The following is a 22,123-nucleotide window of genomic DNA, read 5'->3' as shown; positions in this document are numbered from 1 at the left end:
GAGATACCAGAGTAGCTGAAATTGCCCACAGGACATGGGGAAGCAGCTCTCCCCTATCCTCCTGCTGTGAKTTGTGCCTTGGAGCAAGTCTGGATAAGAGCTGGTGGATAATCACTGTCTCTGGGTCAAAGCCTCCCTSTGCCTTTCCTGTTCAGGTTGCTTTGCTGTTTGGTAATGATGGAAAAATCACCAGAGACAGATGTTGCGAGAAGAAAGGCTTCATTTCATCTGGTAGCTTTTACCTGGAAAAATATTTGTGTGTCTTCTCACATAGTTTTTTCCAGGGTCTGTTTGTTGTTTCAAGTCACGAGTGTTGTGAGTGGGCTGAGTTGATGGCCTGGCTTGCAGCATCAAATCACTGGGGAGCTGTTGCAGGGTCTGCAAGGACATTTGTATCTCAGCCTTGGGCMGAGGCTGGCAGCTCCCCTGAGGCAAATATTTCAGCCCTGTGAGAGCAGTGGGAGCATCCMTAGTTTATTGCAGGGCTTTTGGGATTCTGCAGGAGCACAGTGGCTGTCCTGGATGGCAGAATAGTCCTGCCCTGCTAAGGTGCCACCCCTGGGGTGAGAGGAGCTCCATTCTAGGCTGGTGCTTCCCCTGGGACAAGTGACCATTCCCCTGTGCCCTGTGTGGCAGCACCTTTCCCAGCTGCTGAGAGGAGCAGTGAGGAATGAAACAGTATTTACCAATTTATTCTTTCACAATCCCTGATGGAAACTGCAGCATGAAAAATGGATGCTGTTGAGAGTGATGGTGTTACTTAAGGATAATAGCAGCGAGTGATGCTCGGTGGCTGCCGTGTGCTTTCCCTCCCTTCTGGGAGCTGCCCTGGTCCCYCTCCCAAGGCAGAGCTGCAGTGACAGCCCGTGTGGACAGGGAGAAGCCAAACTGTGCTGCTGCCTGCTGTGCTCACGTGGAGACCACATGAACCTGAGTGGGTCATTTATAAATCCCCTGAAGGGTTATTTTCCCTCTGCTGGTGCTATGGCAGCGTGTTTGGAGGTGCTGCCTGCATTAACTGAGGTGTTGGGGCAGTGCAAGTGATGGGTCAGGTGTCACCTGGAGATGAAAAAAAACACAGCAAAATACTCGTGAAGCTCAGTACATGGGTGCCTTGTTGATTTAAAATAAAAGTGAGCTGTGGAGTTAGAATGCAAGCTGAATTCATCACAGATGCTGCACTGAAGAATTTCCAGCCAGGTTTGTCAGAGAGGGATCATCTGTCATCACTGCTCTGCTCAGACAAAAATGATTTCTTATTTTCARCAGCCATGTTCTGTGAGATCTTGTGGCACGTCCTGAATGCCCAAATCTCTCTCAGAATCATTTCACTGGAAAGCTTAACACAGCTCCTGAGGTGAAGGGAGCATGATTTCTCAGTGTCTTACATCCTGTCTGTCTGCTGAGGGAAATGTGAGATGTTGCCTGTTCAGAGTGTACCCGTTCCACCTGCTTTGTGCCAGGGCTGTGTTTGCTGCAGTACAGCAGCAGATCTGGTGGTGCTGGTGTGGGATGAGCACTTTTGGACTCTTGCAGAATCTCACAGAAGCTTCTTGAACAAAATCACTGAGTGATCTTCTGCCCAGCATCTCCTGCTGCCTGACTAGTGGAGAAGTTTAGCTCACATCTGAAATGAATTCCATTTTTAATTAACTCTTGTGGTTTTCCCGTGGGCTTTGCTAGGTAGATCTTCTCCATAGTGTGATGTGACTGAATCAGAGCAAGAACACTAACAATATTGCAAGAACTAGCTGTGCCTAAAGCCATGGACTGCACTATTCYAGAGCACATCTGCTTAAAAGTTTAAGAAATTCCTTTTTCTTAYGCAGTTTCATAACAACATTTGCACTTAATCTGTCTCCTCTGTGTAGATGCAGTTCAAAKTAGTAACTTGGGCATCCTCCAAAAAGCAGTGCATCCCATCTTTTTAAAACTTCTTGCTTCTAAATGGTTTTTCACTAACTCTAGTAATGAGTCCTTTGTGCTGTATCACCTTGTGCTATCATTTTGTGGATCAAAGTGAACTTTTCCCTGACTGTTTTGTGTCCCTGGATGRTTTGAAGACACACAGTAGGTAACACTTTCTCTACCAGTGCTTTCTGAGGTGAGGAGAGCTGCTGTTCTTTAAACCTTACTGACAATAAAAACAAATGAAGGTTCAAATCTCGGTATTTTAGAATCATTGTTAGGTGGAGTTTTTTAATTGTTTTCCCTATACAAATAATTTTATCTGTAAAACCTAGGGGCAATATCAAGCAGTGATTTTGGGGGTGATCTGAGATGGTTTTGGCTTGCTGTGGAAGCAGATGTCTGCTCCTGGCTTTGTATGGAACCACTGTACTGGGCAGAGTTTGGATTCACTCACTTATATCATGAGTCAGCAAAGCTCATCCATGCTTTTAAACACAAACAGTTTTCTGGTAATCAGCAGGACTCAAAGGCTGGAATTTAGAAAGAAATATAAGTATCTTGTTAAAAAAAAAAAAAAAGCAGCAAGGCAAGGAAAATCCTCCTCTATTCTGATAATAATATACTTGCTGTAAAACCTGTTTGTGCACCCACCATGGATCATTTYAAGTGAACACTTTGCTGCTCAAATAATTCTGGTTAACTAAAAACTGTTATTAGTGGCAATCATGCTGGACAAAARGGTATTTTGAAAGGACATAGATTATGAGATGTTATAACTGCTGAAAAAGCTGTTTTCTGTAAATAGATTCAACAGAACATATTGTCCAAAAAAGACAGAAAAAGCAGCTGAATAACTAAATGAACTTCTCAGGACTGGTTTTGGCAGTTCACTTGCCATGCTGGTCTGGGAGGTTGCAGTGAGACATCTTTGACATTTTTACCGAGTTTTAGAATTACTGCCTGTCAATATTTCATTGACACTGAGCACCRTTCCCATGAAATTTAGCCTTGTACAGTTATAGAGAGTTCATAATCCTATTATCTTCTTGAAAAACTGTGAAGTTCTCAGTTACTGTGGTTTACTTTCTAGGATGGGGAAACTGGAGAATTTTATAGACTTGGGCTGACAAATCAATAAAATATTCATCTGAGTCATTCTATGGGGAATGTGAACTGCAGGTGCCTCTGGTTTAAGTTGCAGTAACTCAGCTGGGACACAGGAGTTTGACTCAAACAGAAATTGCAGACTTCATTCTTAGGCCTCCAAGTTTTTTGGGGGCAGTGGTCTTGCTCTCAGAGAGCCCTGACCTTGCATTGTTTGGGAGATTGATGAGGTGAAGCACAGAGTGCTACAGCTTCAGGCATTTCTCTAATACTTTTTCTATTCCTGTAAAATCAGACTGGTTTTGGCACAGCAATCCCTGCAGATGGGCCCAGCTCACTGAGTTTCTGTGTGTTGTCTCTTGGTCTTGTGTCCAAGATGTCTTTTGTCAGGGAAGCAGTACCCTCAGCTGAGTTTAACTCTGAGTTTGTTCCTCTTTGGAAGACCCTGCTGTAGCATATCCTCAATTATTTTAGAACTTTTTTACATACAGAAGGAGTCAGAGGACCGCATGTTCAATATTTTAGCTGGGGTTTTGCACTGCTTACTTCTTGTTCCCTTGGAKTGAGGTCTTTGTAAGGAAGTAACTCAATTCCTTCCCCTTTCCATGCTGTGTTTGGTGGTTTTGCTATCCTACTGCTCTACTCTGACACCTTGAAGATGTGTTTTAAACACAGGTGGTCGCAGTGGGATCACCTGTGTGTGGCCACACACGAGGTGTAGTATGAGCATAATTTCATTCTTTATTACTKCATTCTCAAGATTTTGTTTTTGTTTTTTACCAAATAATTGAGAAATTCATTTCAGAAGAAGGCCATGCATTTCTCATGACCACTGGAGCACTTGAAATTGCTTGCAGCTGGCATTTTGCCTCCACTGACTCTGGGTTGGTGATGGGCATGCAAAGAATAGCTTGGAAATCAATGTCTAAGTTAAGAGAGTGTGATCTCACAGTGATTAGAAATTCAGAATTGGAAATTAGAATTCAGAATTGGAAATTCTGCAGTGCAAGCTTTGTCCGGGTTTGAATGAAGTGTAGTTACTAAACAGCAATTTGAGATTTGAGAAAGGTGTGTGTGTGTGTGTTTATATATAATCTATACACAGAATAGATTTGTTTGCTATTTCTTTTTATTGTACTCTTCACCTTGGAATATTTGTGTCTAGCATGCACAGTGAACAAGGTGAGTAGGGCTCTATCCCAACACAATTCTCCTTCCACGCTCAGTAAATATTTGATCTCTGTTGAGACTGGCACCTGTTCCATAGGCAGGGAAGTGAATCCAGCCTGTGTTTTGTTTGTCCCAAGTGTGAGAATTTCCGGGCTAGCAAGGACGTGTACCACAGCAGCTCCCTGTCAGACATGGTGACAGCCCCGCTCAGCCCCGTGCAGGACGATGTGTTCTGGAGCACGAGCCACARCGAAGAGCAGCCCCCAAAGGTGGGTGGAACTCGGGGTGTTTGGCTCTCTCAGGAGTTAATTTCACTGTGCTGTGAGTATCCCCACTCTGCACTTTGTGAAACTCTGAAAATCTCCTTGCTTTACATGAACTGGGTYGCTTTAATCTAGAAAATATAAGAATTTACAAGCAGGTTGGTGGTTAGGTTTATGTGTATGTGTATAATAATATCTGCAGGATCTGTGATTGCAGACACACCTCTTTGTTAGACCAGGTATTYGTAGCAGTCCTTTTGGTGAAAAATCTGGCTTGTTGCAGAAAATCTTGTTAGTTTGTGTAATTGAGGTGATGGTCTCTTTCTAACAGAATTTCTAAAAACAAGTCAGACTATTTGAGCAGGGGTACATAAGTCTATGTGTGTATTTATTTTATCACTTTGCAATTGGGGGTGTCTGTGTCTCATTCCCCAGCCTGTGGTGGCAATATAAGGTAATCCTCCASCTGGGGAAAGCAGCAGTGACTTTCACTGTCTGCTTTAAATACTGACCAGGAGTGATGCTGGCTCTGAGGAAATGTGCAAATCTCTCTCTGACTGAACCCTGATAGACTGCCCAGGCTTGGAGCAAACTAAGAATCATCATGGAATACCTCCCCACAGGTCCCACCAATCCATTGCTCATTTCTGTTGGTTAGTCTTATTTTTCATTGATACAGGTTAAGCGTTGGGTTTATTGACTGAATCTAAAATATTAACAGCAACCTTCAAATGTTTGATTAAATCCTCAAGGTTCCAGAAAGGACAACCTCAAAATTCTACAGCAGGGATCAGCCAGGCCATCAGAGATGCCTTTCAAGGTAAGCTCTAAATTGTTTTATGATTACACTAAAACAAAACTTACACTGTTTGCTTTCTATACTCACACTGTGCTTATACTGTGTATTATGCTTAAACTAATTGTTTTATGCTACTTTATCCTCAATAGTAAAACTAAAGCATCTGGTAGATGCACCTCAGTGCCAGTGGCATTGGTTTCAGAGGAGAGTCAGGGGTCTGGATGCTTTGGTGGGAGGTAGTCTGGTCCCAACTCCTTGTGCAAGCACTTTTAATTCCAGCTTGTAGTGCTTGTTTTGCCTGGTAGGAGCTTGAACAGGCAGCCTGTGGATGTATCTTGACAATTTTGGCAGTCTGCCCTTAAGGCTGGTGTACTTTTTTCACATCCCAGGAGAAAAGACCAAGGATGTCTAGARCTCAGCAGTAAAGGGCAGCTCCCACTGGATGTCTAATCAGGAAACAGAATGGGTTGGAGAGATTGGAAAGTGAAGTAGATTTAGCTGAAATRACAAAATGATGTGCAGCATTTCTGATGAGCCAAAGTCAGAAACATCATCTGAAATAACTTTCAAGTGAAGTCAAGCCCTAAATGCTCTCCACTTGGGAATTACAGGAGGCAAAGCAGACAAGAAGCATATAAGTAATTGCCAATGTTACAAGTGAGTGGCTTCTGTGACAGGGTTTCTGGCTGAACCACTGRCTTGGCAACTGATTTTACTGCTCAATGCATTCCTTTCTCCACTGATAAGTGGCTGCTGATGTGTCTTCTAGGAAGGTAGTGGAGCAGTTTTCTTTAGCTGTAAGTGCCATGAGATTTTGGAATCAGGACTGACACGTGTCGGYAGAGTCCAAGGGAGATGTAATATAGAAGGTTATTTTGTAATGATTCAGAAATCTCTGTAATGTCCCAGGAWGAGTGCCCAGAGGAATCTGTCCCTTCCATCATCTTCTCTCACTCCTGGGTGGCCCTGCTTGGAGCAGCAAYGAAGATAAAGCTTTTCATTATCCAGAGCATGATCTCATGCTGTAACCGCAGGGAGCTGGATCCAGTGGCCCAAGAGCTCGGTTCCAGTCTCTGCTCCTTCCTGCCCAGCAGAGTCTGATCTGCTTTTTGTCTCTGTGTTCAGTGCCACTCACCAGGCAGCCCCCGGGGGACACGCTCTGAAGCTGAGCAGTGGCAGCAGCACTCCTGGCACCAAGCAGTGGGAGATGGGATCTCATCAGAGCAGCTGGTCAACCTCAGGTGATTGCTAAGTCAAAGATTCATCAGTCAAAATGCACTGAACTCCTGTCACAGTAAATGGTCTCCTGCAGGGTGTCAAGTTCTGCACTGCGAATGGGATGTGTCCTTTTAATGATCTCTTCTGGTGAGAGGCTTTTGAGAGCCTTCTGGGTTTTATGGTTCTGTGTTCCTAAAATATAAGCACTTCCTCTTTTGAGTCGGGAAAGTGACTGTGAATATATTTTCATATAGAAAATTTGAATTGCCTCCGTTAAGAATTGAAAAAAAAAATAATTTCTGTTGCAGTTACTGATGCARTTGAAACTCAGCAGAGACAACATTCCAGACATACAGATGTAATTCAGTGCTAATGTTCACCCATTGGCAAATTCTGCTCTTTGCACTGCCCGCTGATCAGATGATACACTTGAGCAGCTGATGTGCACCAGTATTTCTGCATTCTTAATGTACTGGCTRAAAGAAGCATAAGTCTCTCTCTACAGCACCTTATGAAATATTCTTCCAGTATTCTTTTCTTTTCAGAAAGATTGTGGATTTTTTTTTAAAGGGCAAAATAAGTGAAAACTTCATCTGATGTAGGTGAACTACAGCTTAGTAAGCTCCTTTYTCTGTCACTCGTGGTGTAGGAATGCAGCTGCTCACTCATGGTTGTAAAGGTTTTTGCAGTACAGACTCTGGTTCCTGAGCCTCTGGCACACAGAGAAGTGGACATTTCTGTTCCTCCCTTGCTGTTCCTGTGGGTGCTGCAGAGCAGTTTTTGTGCAGAGCTGTGGTGTCACCAGGCCCTGCATTCAGCTTGGCCACTAAAGATTGGGAACCACGCAGTGGGGAATCACACACACCCAAGGCAAAGCAGGGTGGATGCAAAAAATATTCTGAAACCACCCCTGTGTTCTTCTGAGGTAATTTATTTTTATATTGAGGTTTACATTGTTAATTTAAAAGCCCTTGATAAATGAGGAACAAATTGCTTATTTATTACACTTACACAATCAAGTCAGTTTTGCTTTTACTAACAACACAAAAAAGGAAGCTTTTCTTCAAGAAAAATCCAGAGCACACTTTAAATTGCTTGGGTTTTGTTTCTTTTTGCTCTTATGTCATTTTGTGTTTGAATAACAGAGTTGAACAACATGCAACAGCCCCGCTCAACTTTGCACAGTCCGCGTGATGTGTAACTCCTGTGCTATTTTGGCATGGGGAAACGAAAATCTCACCAGCAATGGAAAGAATAGAAAACCTCCCTTGTGGTTTAAACTGTCTCCTTGAGTTCTTAAGWGTCATTAAATTACAGCTAGTTCTGGCACATGGCGTTTCAGATGGAGTTTGTTGCTTTCCCAAACCCACAGGGATAATGAATTGGACAGGAAAGGGCTATAAATACTTTAAAGCTAATAGTTCTGCTGAGTTGCTTAGGTGCTTATTGACCAGTGAGGAATTCTGAGTTTTGAAAGCTTTGCAAAATGCATGAAGACATGAAACCATTGTGACAAACTATCTAAATTACCAAACAATTTGTGTGAGCTCGAATTCTCCCCCCTTAACTTGCACGAAGAGCTGCTGCTAACAATGTGTTTTCATGGGAGAAACTGCTGACAAAGGCAGGTGTTGAGCTGGCCAGTGAGTCCCAGGGCAGAGAGAAGGTGCAGTGGCCTCCCCTCCCTCCCTTGTGTCAGGATTGTGTGCAGACCATCCCTTCAAGGCTTCTGTTGCTTTTCCCAGTGCTTGCAGGCAGCGGGGGGCCCACATGGAACAGGAAGATTGGCAGTTTAATGCAGCTGTTTGCCCTCAGCCCAGCTGGGTTTAGTTAATCAGACTCTTCAGACTGTTTTTGTGTAACAGTTGTAGGAGAGCCAAATCTTGGCAGTGCCTCTGTTTTCTCCCAGAGGTGTGCAGGGGTGCTCAGCTCCTGAATCCTGCCCTGAGCCCTGTCTGCAGTCCCTGGGTACAGCTGGTGGCCCTTGCTGATGTGGTGCATTCTCTCCTCAAGAGGAGGATCAGAAAGGAATTAGGATGCCCTCACCTTTTTTTGCAGTGGGTGCATTCTTCCTCATCTTCCTCTTGCAGCATTGAACTGCACCAGTATCAATTTATGGACATAATATTGCAGCATCTAGGGCCTCTGGGAAACAAGCAACRAGAATTTCCTTTGCAACAAAGAGGAAAGAGAAGTTTGTCAGCAGAGGCTGGTGTCTGCTTTGTGTTCTTGTCTTGCTCTCTCACCCTCTGCTCATACACTTAAAAAAAGAAACTTTTGCATTTTTTTATCCACAGGGAATCCAGGACTGGCCAAGGCAGAGAACCTTTTGTCCCAGAACCACGTGCAGCTGCATCAGAAGCCTGAAAAAGCTTCTCATCCAGGCCAGATTGCAGTAGGTTCTTTTAAATCCACTGATATTTATGCTTTGCCCATGGTTTTCACCGAGGGTCTGCCTGTGCAGACAGCTCTGTTTTGGTGCCTGAGTTTGCTGTCACTCATGAGTCCACCTGAGGGGTGTGTGGGGCTGGCTTGAGCTCACTGCTCAGTCCACCTCAGGTCCTCAGCAGGGTCCAATTTTGGCTCAGATCACTCTCCTGTGTGAGATACCCACCTGTGCTGGACCAACAGAAGCATCACCTTCCTCATGAAGCTTYTTTTGGTGTGGCAGTGACAATAACTGTTTATGCTGGGACAGTAAAATACAGCACATGGTGTTTAACAGTGGTTCCTTCAAATGAATTCTTTTTGCTCAGAGTCCAGGCTCCTTCACCAAGGTGAAGGACAGTGCCAACTCCTTGCTGAAAGCAGCAGACTATTCCTCCTCGAGTGATGAAGTCAGCAGCAGCAGCAGCAGCAGCGATGAAGATGACACAAACCATACAAGGTTGGCATTATTATTATTATTATTATTATTATTATTGTGATTATTATTATTATTTTCTTGTTACACACTTCTAAATACCTACAAAAGCTGGCATGCACAAATACTAACCTTTCTTTGAAGTTTCTGTCAGTCATTGCTGTCAGTTGTAATTAAGCAATTTAATCTCATTTTAATGAACTCCTGGGGGTGAATSTTTGCTCCATCAGATGTGCACAGCATAAGAAGCTTTGATGACTTGCTGCCCTGGGACAACGAGGAAATGTCTTGTTTTAAGTGGTTATACTGGGTAGTTCCTTTATAGGAATTACTTCATATTGATCTTCATTTACATGAAATTTTTGAAAGAAAAAAGCAGCAGGAAATAAAACTGTAAAAACTGTGTGTCTTCATGCCAAATGCAGTTTACACTGGAGAAAACAAGGCGAACGTGACCCTTGAATTTGTGTTGTCTGTTTACTCTGGGAAAAATAATCACCACTGGGAAGCTGATTCCTTCACTAGGGCTGTTTATATAAAAATGGGGGATAGTTTTGTAAATGTGCTGTGTTTTTGATACTGACACTTTGCACAATTGCTGTGGTTTCCAGCTGATGCCGTGGCTTGTCCCAAGCTGATCTCACCTGAGCTGTCTCTCTAGTTCTTTCCTGTTTATCTCACTGATTTTGTGAGTGACATCTTGTGGTGTTCTACCTGTCATGCCRAATGAGTATTCTGCTGAGAAACAGTGGAGCAAGAGTAGCTTGCTAGTCCCAGAGAAGGGASTCAGGGTCACTTGGCCACCCCTGCTGTTAGGAACAGCAAACAGAAACACTTTTTAGTGCTGATGAATGAAACTTCTGATTTTCTTGCAAAGAGACTTCAGTTTAATTCAAGTTCTAGGATTTACTTTGAAGTGCATCCCAGGGCCACAGAGCTCTCTGGGCTGGGGCTCTTGCTCTTCTGACAGAATTACACATGCAGTTTTGTCAGGCTTCAGGCAGAGATGCCCAGATTTGGAGCATTGTTGGCAGGTTGTTGTGTTGGCCTGGTACCAGTCCTTTCCCCTGTGCTGCTCTGAAGAGGTAGAATTTGTGTGTGTGCATATGCTCCTGATTTGCATTTCTGAGTTTCGTTTTCAAAGCTGAGATGAGGAGAGAGAATGTTAAAAATCTTGTAGCTTATTCAGTGCACCTGAAAGAGCTGACTTTTACTGCAGTGCCTTTATTTTCCTACTGCTCCTCTTCCAAACCACCTTATTCTGATCTGTAAAAAGTTTTATTCACTCTAGGTCATAGAATTCATCCTAGGCCTCAGAAAGACTCTGCATAAAAATATGGATTTGCCCTGTAGCAATGACTTTGCTGTGTGTTAGATTGCTATGCTCTGTGCAAGCTGTAATGGTTTGGAGGAGCGGTGTCACTGATTTTGGAACTCTGTGTGTGTTATTTGCCTCTCCTGTGTGTGTGAGATCACCCATCCTCTGCAGGGCTGCAGGGTGCTCCCTGTCTCCTTGGGTTTCCTGTGCACACAGCCACTGCAAGAACCCCTTAAAATCAAAGTTATCATCTTGCTGTTAACAAAGTCCCTTCACCTTGGCTGAACATCATTTATATTAAAAGATACTTTGGGAAATATATCCTGATTGCTGCTAAGTAAACAGCAAAAGGATAGTGATCAGAATACAAGGAGCAGCCAGCACTGAAACTTTGCATATTCTGGTTAAAGTGAAGGATTTGGGGTTATTTTGCTCTCTGAAGCAAGTGACTGGAGGATCTGAAGCCCCTTGCACTCTGGAGTGTTTCTGTGGAGGCTGTGGCTGAAGCACCTTGGGCCAAGTTTTAGTTGGCTACTGAACACAATTTGTGTTTTGCTGCTCTTCCCTGGGCTGTGGAACAGCACCTGGTGTCCACACTCCAGCTTCCCAGCACAACTGCATTTGGGACATAAGCAAGAGAGCTTCCTGTTCCCTTGGCTGAATCCTGTTACCCACCAGAAGGCTCATTTCCTCATTTCTGAGGATGCTGGACTAAGGGCTGTTGTCTTTCACCACCAAAGGAACTTCTGATCTTGTTAGTCTTTACACTGAGATGAGCCAGAGTTCTTCCTCACACACTCCAGGTTTCTGTTTTCAGGAAAGAGTGTCAGTGTATATAATCTGGTGTTTTACTCCTTTTACAGCACATCTATTCATTGATGTTAATTTCTCCTGCTTTACTGAGAGCTCTTCCTCCTCTGATGCCTGCAGTATTCACAGTGCCTCTAAAACACTGAGCATTCTGGGACTCATTTGTATAGCTCAGTTTCCTCTCTCTGCTCTTTAAATGCTGTTTCCTACCAGCATTTGGACAAGGTGGATGCAGGTGTGTGCTTGGCTAGGAATTAYTTTCTCCCTCTCCTAAGTGGGAGGTTGACATTATTTAAGATCAGCTGCTGTTTGTTCCCTGATAAGAACAGGTCCTGGCATTCACCACTGATCCYACTCCACATCTTATCATTCCTTCTGAGTTTAATATGCAAATATTTATCCACTCTCATGGAATGGGGGGACAGTCCAGAACAGTAAAATAAACAACAAAAAGTGCCACAAAACCATCTACTCCTACACACCCATCTTAACTCAGTAGGTCTCTCACCAGACCTTCTTTATTATTACATGGGACATCATTTAAAAGAAAAAAATACATTACAGTCTGCTACCAATTGGCACATTGCACTGTAGAGCCCTTCACACCAGCGTCYTGAATCCAGTCAGTTTTATAATTACTGGAAAGGAGACAAAAATGCAATGGGCTCAAATGGATTGCAGTAATAAAGAAATGAGTATAAATAAATAAATGGGATAAATAAATCATGTGAGGTGGAAGTGTACAGAAATGGGGCCAAGAGCCTCACTGACAGAAGTTTGAAGTTGTTCCACTTGGGTGAAAAAGTTTGAAATGCAAAGATACCTCAGGCAGTCCAGGAAGGAGTGATGTGCTGGGAATTCACAGCAGACTCTGGCCTTGTTCTCACTCTGCTTTTGGTATCAGCTTTTGGTCACTATTGAGGGCAGGATGCTGAGCTAGGGGGGGATTTTGGCTGCAGCCAGTCCAGTAGCTCTTCCTTTCTTCTGTCTCTGCACTGGGCAATGTTTTCTGTGTTTGTAAGGTGAGGATGTCCCTGTTTCACGGGATGATTCACAGGATGAAATTCCAGTGTAGCCCGTCCCAGCAGGCATGGGCAGCAAGGTCCCTGACAGCAGCACATGGCAGAGCAGCTGCTGCTCTCTCTGGAGAGCAGGGTGGCTCGGAATTACACCCCACAGGGGAATGTGTGAGGGCAGACAGAAGTTTTGAAGCAGGCACTTCTCAAATGACAGCCAGGGGAGCTTGCCTGAGCTRTGCAGTGTGTGAAAGATGATGGATGAAATTCAGGGAGATGAAGGGATGTTCTGTGTCGAGGTGGGGAGAGCTTCCTGCTGTGTGTGAGTGGTCCTCAGGCACAAGTCCATTCAGGCAATCCACAGACTAATCAGCTTCCTTTTGTACAAGAACCTTTGAGTGTTAACTACTGAATGTTAATTATGTTCACTTTTGAACATGGATATGTGTGGTTTTTTCCTGTTTTTTTCCTTTTTTTTTTCCTTTTTTTTTCCCCTGAAGTAGTTCTGTTCATTAATTGGAGTTTGTTACCAGGCAACTGCTGAGCAGCAGAATCGCCGAGTTCTCAAGGACRAGGGTACCAGATGGAATTGAACTGAAACCCCAAAGCACTGTGGCAGAACAGAAGGTAATTTGGCCATTTGTACGGGGTGGGTGCAGTGAGGGGGAGTCAGATCTTTAATGTGCTTGATAAACTCTGTATCCCTTACTTCGTGRTCACATTCTCACTCTGAAGTCCTGCTCTGTCATTGCAAATTACAGCTGTAAGCCTTGWAAAAAAGGTGTAGTTTCAGGTTTGTGCTTCCTGTAAAAATGCTCACATTTGGGTACAAGGTTGCAGGTCTTTATTTGTCCTTGTTTTTGACCTGCAGTGGTTTTTGATGTCAAGATATTTTGTGAAGGCACTGGGCAWAGAGCAATACTGTTGATTGTTGTTGGTGTTCATTTTTGCTATTTTTAGAAGTCTTGACTTCCTTTTATTCCAGTTTAAAGAGAACTACCTCCTCCTGCCTAAAATATTACCAGAACAGGGGAAAACCACTTCATCTCTCCCTCCTGGCTTAGCAAAAATACTTRTCTTCTCATATGTCATGTTGTGGTTCCTTCCAGCTGCAGTTTTTAGCAGAGGCTTCCAGTCATGTGGATTTTACCCTGTGATAAATATTAGCACAGAAAAGATGAAGAGAGACAAAGCAGAACAATGTTCTTTGTGGTTGAAAACAGGAAAAAAATTAGAGTAATAAGACTCTTAGTCAGCGTCAGGGCCCTTTTCAGATGTTACTGAGTGTATTCTTGCTTCAGATAGGGAAAATAAATGGCTCTGAAACCAGTGTTTTCTCCAGAGCTTGGCAGGGCTAGAAAGAATAAGTTTTCTTTACCTGTGGTGTGATTTCTAAGCTTCAGACCAGAGTGGGAACCCTCTTGACTCAGGGAGGAGTTGTTCCACAGGGCCTTGTCCCACCATCCTCGAGGAGAAAAGACTCTGCTTTGGAGAAAGAACAATAAACAGGGCAGGAACCAGTATTGCTCTTGTGGTAAAACCAACCCAGTCTCCCCTTTCCCCTGATGTTCAGATATTGGAAATTGGCTGTTTGAGGGAAGGGAGAATGTTGGGGTCTTTGAGCCCAGGCTGAGGGAGGAGGGAAGAGCTGAGGTTGTGTTTTGCTGGGTTTGGAGAAAAGAATGTGGGAGAGAGAGCAGGCTGACACTTCCCATAAATCCCTGCTCCTTCTCTTCTCCTCTCATCCATTCCTCTGAGCCCATTTTCACCCCCCAGCCACAGCCACTGAGGGTCTCCACAGCTTCTCCAACATCATCAGCATGAACTGCTTTGAAGTGGTTTGGGTGTACCAAACTGCCCAARTGATTCAAATGGGGATTTGGTTTGGTTTAGTTCAGCAGAATGTGACTGAAAACTGAACAAAAAAGCCCCATACTGGCTTTGTTCCCTAGTCTCAAACACTGACTTGCATGTTTTGGTTTCAGGTTTTGCATCTAAATTAAAACGTGAGATACTTTCCGCATCGGTTTTATTTCTAGTTAGTTACTTGACTTCTAAAAGGCAAATATCTATCTAGAATTATCTTACTTTTTTTCCCCCATCTTTTGGCCAGCTGATCTGATTTCAGTGGGTTGTTTATCAGCCAGTACAATGCACAGTCTTGCCTTGAGTTCTACCAGCCAGRAGTTGCTGCAGTTGGCTGGTGCTTTTTGCTTTGGTGGGTTTCAGCAGGGATTTTCTGCTGTATCACTTGGGTCCCATCACTGTCCACATTCCAGTGCTGATGGTGCTCAGTGCCCTCTGCACTTCCCTCCCCATCTGGGACAGCTCCTCCTTTGCACATCGTGTGTTCCTCTCAACACTTGAGCCATGTATTCCCAGAAAACCACCTCTGATTCTGCAGATTGTGCTTTCAGGGAGAGAATTTGTGTGGTACCTCACAAAACGCACAAGAATTTCCATGGGATGCTCTAAGGAGGTCTGCAAACCAAACATCACTGTACTGGAAATGCTGGTGCTGGATCCCAGTAAATGTCCTCCTTCTGGAATAAGGTTTCCTAATTCAGTAAATGCAAAGTAGCARTGAAATGAGTGGTGAAGAGCTTTGAACTAAGTGCAGGTCCTGAACCAAGAAKTGCCTACTTCTGTCTGCAGAATGCCAAGGTCAGGTCTGTAACTTGTTGGGGCAAATGGTTTCACTTTGTGTTCCTGAGGCTGAAGTCCTTACTTTTTCTGTGATTGAGGTAAGGTAGATGAAGGATATTTGTGGAGCACTTCAGGAGTAAAACCCAACATTTTCATCTTACTTYTTGCCATATACTTTGGTATTTATTTTTTTTATTTTAATCTTGCCATAGGGTTTGCCTTTAARTGATGCATCAGGGAGGGCATTCCTCCCCATGTGCTCATTATTTACCATCCTAATTAACTGGAATAGCAGAGTGCACTGGAAATACACTAAATGTGGTGTTTAACTGTGTGTTCTCATGCAGGATCAGATTTTAGGGAAACAGATTTCTAACACCCAAGAAGGCCTTTGGAGCATAAACAACCAGAATTATCTCCTGCCAGATCTCCTCCAGCAAAGCCAAATTACAGAATCCTCTGTGAACCCGCCTCAAGTGCCACTGACYTGCCAGGAACCTCAGAACAAACCCCTGACCAAGGTAAGAGATAAATTACAATTGACTGGGTTCAAGTCCAACCCTTTTAAGTTCCTCTATTCTGTCTCTTTTTACAATGAGTTTTTTTACCACATCCCTTCTTTAAAAGTTTTTTTCTGGGCAGCAGATAAGGAATCTTGAGCTGCCTAATCAATTTTATTGTTCCATTTACTTTCCCCCATCTCCTTCTCTGTTCCTTTTCCTTTCCTTGCTTGTTTTCTCCCCCTTTACCCAAGCTAGAGGGCTCACACCCTCTCTCTTTCACCTGCCATGGCAGTGCTCTGGTGTGGCTCTGATCATTATCCTGGGTTTTCTGCCACCCAAGCATGGTGTGGGAGAGCACAGAGGGGCTCTGGCCGTGTTTTCTGCCACCCAAGCATGGTGTGGGAGGGCACAGAGGGGCTCTGGCCGTGTTTTCTGTCACCCAGGCATGGTGTGGGAGAGCACAGAGGGGCTTTGGCCGTGTTTTCTGCCACCCAAGCATGGTGTGGGAGAGCACAGAGGGGCTCTGGCCGTGTTGTGAGCACAGGCTGGGGGGCAGAGGTGGCACTGGGGGCAGGTGACAGCTCTGCCAGGGCACTGCAGCACCGTGTGCCCCGAGCACTGCCTGCCTGAGACATTTCTCCCGTTTGTCATTGCAGARCCCCTGTGCTGAGAGCCCCCCTGCCAAGAGCAGCACATCCTCCACAACATCCTTCACATCCTTCATAGACCCACGGCTCCTGCCCATCACCCCTCCCACCAGTCCTGTCGGACCTTCCTGTAGTTCTCGTGAGTACGCTTAGCCTTTGAATAAAAATCTCCCTCCAGGTTTCTTTTTTCTTTTTTTTTATCTGTCAGGAGTGGGGGAGGGCTTATTGCCTGGAAATGGAAACTGTGAGTAAAACACCCTGAAACTGGAACTTCGTGTTACTGCGAATTTTCGTTGTGCTGCTTCTGCCCTTCTTTCAGATGGGGYTTGCTGTATTCTGCTGCTCACATTCTGTTACCAAGAACTGTGGGTACAGCTGGCTAGAGTCGTTGCAAAAAAAAAAAAAACAAGCCATTACTGGAAACAAAACAGCAAAGGGCAAAAATCAATTTGTTACTAAGTTTAATAAACAGATGCTATTCATGCAAATTAATTGAAATATCATTAGCATTCCTATCCCGTTCTCATTTAATCTGAAAAAGTCCTATTTAATTTTGAAATTGAATCATTTGCTCAGCCACAAATTTGTAAAGGTTTACTCAGCTAACTGTATTTGAGTGAGTACTTCCATGACTTGAGTTTATGAGTGAAGAACAGGACCTTCAGAGCTGCTGAGGACATCGGTGGATTCACCACCCACATCTAATCCAGTCCTGTACCTCTCACACAACCACAGGCACATCAGTGAACTCCAACAAGTGCTTTCACACTAAGAATCAGAATATTTAAATTAATTTTAAAAAAAAATCCTGTCTAGGTATCTTCACATTGATTTTTCTTCCTTTGCAGGGATTTTTAAAATTGTGACTTTAGCAGATTAAGGGCAACCACTAGAATAATTCTGAAGTAATTTTAAATGAACATATTATATTTGCACAACTGAGGAATTGTCCATATTTTTTTTTTCTGTACAAACAAAGCTCTCAGGGTGTTTTGTCACCCCCTTTTCATTCTCCCACAAACAGATCAGTATGAGATGTAGCCTAACGCTCACCTTTTCCATGATTTCGTGTCTTTCATTGCAGCATCTGGTGCCAAACCTGAGCCTGTCAGGAGGGAAAATGCGAGGAAGGGCTCTGTTGTCAATGTCAACCCAACCAATATCCGCCCCCAGAGTGATAGCCCAGAAATCCGTAAATACAAGAAGAAATTCAACTCCGAGGTGCTTTGTGCTGCTCTGTGGGGTAAGCTGGGGGTCYTTGGGTGGTGTGTGGAGGGAGGGCACAGCAGGAGAGGCTGGAAATGTCTGCTGGGCAGATTCCACAGCTCTGTTAGGGCTCTCCTGGCAGAGGCTCCCAGGGTGGATCCCTGAGCTGATCCCTGTGTCACTCACATGGCACTGCTGTCCCCAGGACGAGATGGCAGACACAGAACTTAGAGCTGGAAAGGGCTTTGTGCATCAGGATGAGAAAATGTTTTGATCAAGCACCAAGCTGAAACCATGCTTGCTGGGAGAGGCAAAAGATGCAAATATTTCAGCAGCTTTTGAAGCTCWTGACGCTCATCTGAGCTGCACACGAGCACAGCTGAGCACAGAGCYGTGACTCAGTGGAAATAATCCAAACATGAAGCCTTTTGCTGTTGTGTGTGTTAGATATTCCAAGGATCCACAGCAGGTCAGGTCCTTCCAAAAGTTTGCCTTGCTTAGTTCCTGCTGCCAGTGCTTATTCTGAACCTCAGAGATTCTGAATTGTTGTTCAAACTGTCATGCTTTTGTCAGGGTCAGCTTCGCATGGAGTAAAACCAAGATACAGCAGGCAGACCACATCTCAGCACCTGTAGACCTTGTCCCAGTTGCATATTACCTGAACTCTTGAGTTGTTTTAACCACCTTTCTCCTTCAGAAGAGCAGATGTATTCTATGGGACTCACCCAGCCTTTTGCTCCTCACTTTTTGAGCCTGGAAARGCAGATTAGTGAAGTAGATGGAACATTATCCAGAGCAAATGTAGATTTCCAGTTTATGGCTTCACAGATTTTGCATAATGTGTGTTTGTAGGAATCCAAAATTTGAAATTAAGAACAGAGCTGTTTGGCAAGGCCTGTAATTAAATGTGCATTGAGGCTGAAGAGCACCAGGTACTTGTCAGAGCATTGCCAGTGGAGGAGGGTGCTTGTTCCAGCAGGATACCTTATGTCGTGTCTTTAGAACCTGCTGATTAGAAATGTAGCTGTCATTCCAGCCAGACATGATTCCTGACATTCTCTGATGTCAGCAACCCACTGGAGCCTTCCCTTCCCTAGCTGCAGTTGGATTTTGGGTGGATTCATTCCTTAATTTGGCATTTGGAGACATTCTCCTAAAACAGAGACTGTTTTCAGACAAATCCTGCACCTCCTTGTGACAGCAGTGCTTCTTGCCACAACTTTGGTTCCCCCGTGATTTGAACGTTGCRTTTGGAAAAAGAGCGTTTGGGAGGAATTTTTTTGTTGTTTTTCTTTTTTTTCCCTTAATTGATAGGGACCCTTAAAACACAGAGTTGGGTCTTTTGTGTCACCATTGTAATGGTGCTGCACTGGGATTTTTGCACTGGTCACAGGTACTTTCCAAGGTCACCTGAGAAGTTCAAGTTCACAGAATATTTTCCTTTTTTGTTTAAACCAACACTGATTTCAGTAGAGCTACTCATCCTTCAGGTTCCGTAGGTATGCAGGTGTTCTGCTGAGTAAAAGCTCTAATAGTGAGATCTTTTTTTCTGGGAGGTCATCCACAGAGCAAAAGAGATATTATCAGGTRCCATTAAGTGAGATTAAATAGAAATCATCTCTCAAAACAATGAGCACTCAGTGACCTCTGAATCATTAGGTGACTTATGCAGTATTTTTYTCATGTATCGACAGGAGTAAATTTACTGGTGGGAACAGAGAATGGATTGTGGCTGCTGGACAGAAGTGGGCAAGGAAGAGTTTATACRCTGATTACAAGGAGACGGTTCCAGCAAATGGATGTTCTGGAAGGACTCAATGTGCTAATTACTATATCAGGTTGGTTCAGTGGCTAAAAGTATCTGACCTGTGTTGGGGTTGGAAGCAATTAAAAAGAAAAATTAGGTTATAAAGTAGGTTGAGGAATTTCCTCTTTCAGAAAATCGCAGGACAGTTATTCTTGTTAATAGGAAAACTCTCCTGAATTTTTAACATTTGCGCTCTCATTCCAGAGTGACTTTGGGACAATTCATTATATGGTTAATGTGTAAAAGCGTTTGTGGGAAATACAGAGTGTTTCCTGTTCCTAAAATGGACTGATTTTCTTCAAGCTGYAGTTTGTCACTTTTCTTGTTTCTGTGATGGGTGAGCATCCATCTAAGTGCAGTTCTATTAAAACATCATGAAATAACCTCATCCTGTGTTCAACAGGAGCTGTGAGCAGTAACATGAGAGGGATCTGTGTTGTGAAAGCAYCAGTAGCATTAAATGGAGGTCTTCAACCTCTGCTGGGAAACAGCCATGGGGAGTATGGTCAGAGTCCAAACTGAGAGTGTCCTCAAAGGACGCACAGTGGGGTCAGAGGTGTGGCCCAGCCAGGAATGGCAGCTCCCTGTCCCCAGCCTGGACTCACACGGTGGGCAGTGGCAAGAGCTGCTTGTCCTGTGCTGCCAGATCCTGCTGGTGCTGGGACAGGACACAGTCCTTGTCTTCAGAGCATCCTGAGGTCCCACAGGGCTGCTGGCCATGGGTGCTTATAAGCTAATGCAACAGAAAGGGTGACTGAGGTGAAGGATGACAAAATAATTCTCATCTGGAAAGGTGTTCAAAAGAAAAAGCTGCTTTTAATGAAGATTGACAGTTAATTGGAACTAAATGAATGGCTTACTCACAGTGCCCATTGTAGGACATGCCTGTGTTCCAGGGTAAATACCAGATAGTGTGAAGGTTTCTGCTGATACTTGTGTCTGTAGAAACCTGTTCTTCGGCCTGAGGGAAGAATTTTAGTCAGGTGTGAAAACTTTGCGAGAAGCTTGAGTGCACATGTGCTCTGTAGTGCTGTAGGATTGCTCCTGTGTGTCCCCATCACCCCTGTCTCTCCTTTCATGCCCTTGCTCTGTTCTCCCACCCTGGCGAGGCACAAGGACTCGCTGCACTCAAAGTCACAAAACTCTGGCTTTTGRTAAGTGGGGGAGAGTTTGTAGTTCAGGGAGTTAAAGTGTCCTGTCTCTTTTTRCAAATCCCAGGGAAGAAGAACAAGCTGAGGGTGTATTACCTGTCGTGGCTGAGAAATAAAATTCTGCGCAATGATCCAGAGGTGGAGAAGCGGCAGGGCTGGGTGTCTGTGGGTGACCTGGAAGGCTGTGTGCACTACAAAGTCGGTAAGCATTTCCTGGTTTTCCCTTAGARAAGCTTAATCATCCTCATTTTGCATCTTGTGACAGCAGCATTTTCCAGCTTTGGGGACTGTGTTGGGCTGAATATCTCATGAGTTCTTCCAACACTCCCTGTTTTCACATGGCAGATGCTTTGCCCCCCCGTTATTCCAGGTAGCATTTCCTCTTGCAGCAGTTACTGGATGATGCTGTGGCTGTTCCCTGTCGTGGCTGGAAGGAAGGAGTGCCAGCCCTGGTCTGTGCTCAGTCAGTGCTTTAGTTGTTCTGTACTTAGCTCAGGTTTTAATTGAACGGATGCTTTCCACCTCCTCATTTCCTGCTTGGCCCTGGGTAACTGCTGAGAAACTGGACCCAGTTCAGTGAATCCTCTTTGTGGGATGTCTTTAGGCAGATCAGCTCATCCCTTTCTCTCTCATGAAAGACCCAAAATACCTTTGTTTAAGCGCCTTGGAAATGGTACCATCCTGCTCTTCTTTGCCTTTCAGGCGGCTCATTCTTGAAGGTGAACATGGGGATTGGGATCATTTCTGTCATTTAACTGTGGGGGTCAGATGTATGGCCCAGTTTTGTTTTCAGAAGGGATGTATATAAAAGGGGCAGTTTCTTTGGAGTCAAATAGAGCCATGATACAGAGGAGTGCAGGAAATGTGAGGTGGCTGCCTCTCATGAATACTTTGCCTGTTTTGCCTTTTGGCTTTAGCAGTGGCAGGGGTTAAACTCACTAAAGAATGTGAAGCAGATGTGTGKTGTTACTTTAACTGTGATTACAGCTAAGCACCCACATATTCCACTTCAGGTGCTCATGGTTGGGTTTGGTACATTTCCTTTTTTTAAAAAAAAACCAAGGTACTTATCCTAAAATTAGGCAAACGTTTGGTAGGAGCTTCTGTGTTTACACATGACAAGCCACTCTTGCTTTTTTGACAGCWCAGCGGCTGCTGTTTTTCTCTTGGTGAATCTTTTTGTATCTTAACCTTTGGCTTTACAGCCATTTGTCCAGGTAGAAAAGGAAAAGRATGTACTGTTCTGCATTTTGTTGGAGTTTGCTGGGTTTTCTTGCTCTCTGCCTATGTGGGATGGCATCCTGTTTCCAAAGCTTGTCTCTGGCAGAGTGAGAACACAATGCACAAAGAAACCTTAATTTTCAATGCATGAGTCTGCATTTATTCTCAGTGGGCCCAGCATGACCTTAATTGTCTTGGAGAAATTGCTCATCTCTTAAATGCTTACTCATCTCAGAAAGATGGGAGTCCTTCGCCCACACAGCACCTGGGGATTTAACCCACAGCTGAGCAGTGAAATGAAAACTCAGCTTGCCAAGTCCGACACAATTGTTCAGCCAAACAACCACCAGTCCTCCAACAGTAGCTTRTTCATAACCAGCAATGGTGGGGTGTATTCACACTTAAAAATCAAGTAGGTTGGTTTAGCTGCAGGGTCAAGACAAGTGAGATTTATTATTATTTTTTATCAG

The 22,123-nt window shown here is 44.1% G+C and overlaps 1 protein-coding gene across 2 annotated transcripts in view; it reads left to right on the top strand.

Moving 5' to 3' along the window:
• The window catches only part of LOC130585262 (mitogen-activated protein kinase kinase kinase kinase 4-like), an 82,486-nt gene that overhangs the window by 47,181 nt on the left and 13,182 nt on the right, over positions 1-22,123 (top strand). For both annotated transcript variants that reach the window (XM_057385683.1, XM_057385682.1), the window contains exons 16-26: positions 4,323-4,454; positions 5,201-5,268; positions 6,373-6,488; positions 8,763-8,860; positions 9,222-9,352; positions 13,006-13,099; positions 15,466-15,639; positions 16,278-16,407; positions 17,353-17,511; positions 19,169-19,312; positions 20,500-20,634. In XM_057385683.1, the coding sequence (XP_057241666.1) occupies positions 4,323-4,454; positions 5,201-5,268; positions 6,373-6,488; positions 8,763-8,860; positions 9,222-9,352; positions 13,006-13,099; positions 15,466-15,639; positions 16,278-16,407; positions 17,353-17,511; positions 19,169-19,312; positions 20,500-20,634 (1,381 nt within the window). The remainder of the gene's footprint in view (positions 1-4,322; positions 4,455-5,200; positions 5,269-6,372; positions 6,489-8,762; positions 8,861-9,221; positions 9,353-13,005; positions 13,100-15,465; positions 15,640-16,277; positions 16,408-17,352; positions 17,512-19,168; positions 19,313-20,499; positions 20,635-22,123) is intronic.

Source organism: Malurus melanocephalus, unplaced genomic scaffold (genome assembly GCF_030028575.1).
Source record: "Malurus melanocephalus ecotype Western Australia unplaced genomic scaffold, MMel_1.1 scaffold_855, whole genome shotgun sequence".
In the NCBI taxonomy this organism is placed as follows: Eukaryota; Metazoa; Chordata; class Aves; order Passeriformes; family Maluridae; genus Malurus; species Malurus melanocephalus.
The sequence above is the reverse complement of the archived record's forward strand: the minus strand, read 5'-3'. Positions and strand labels throughout refer to the sequence as shown.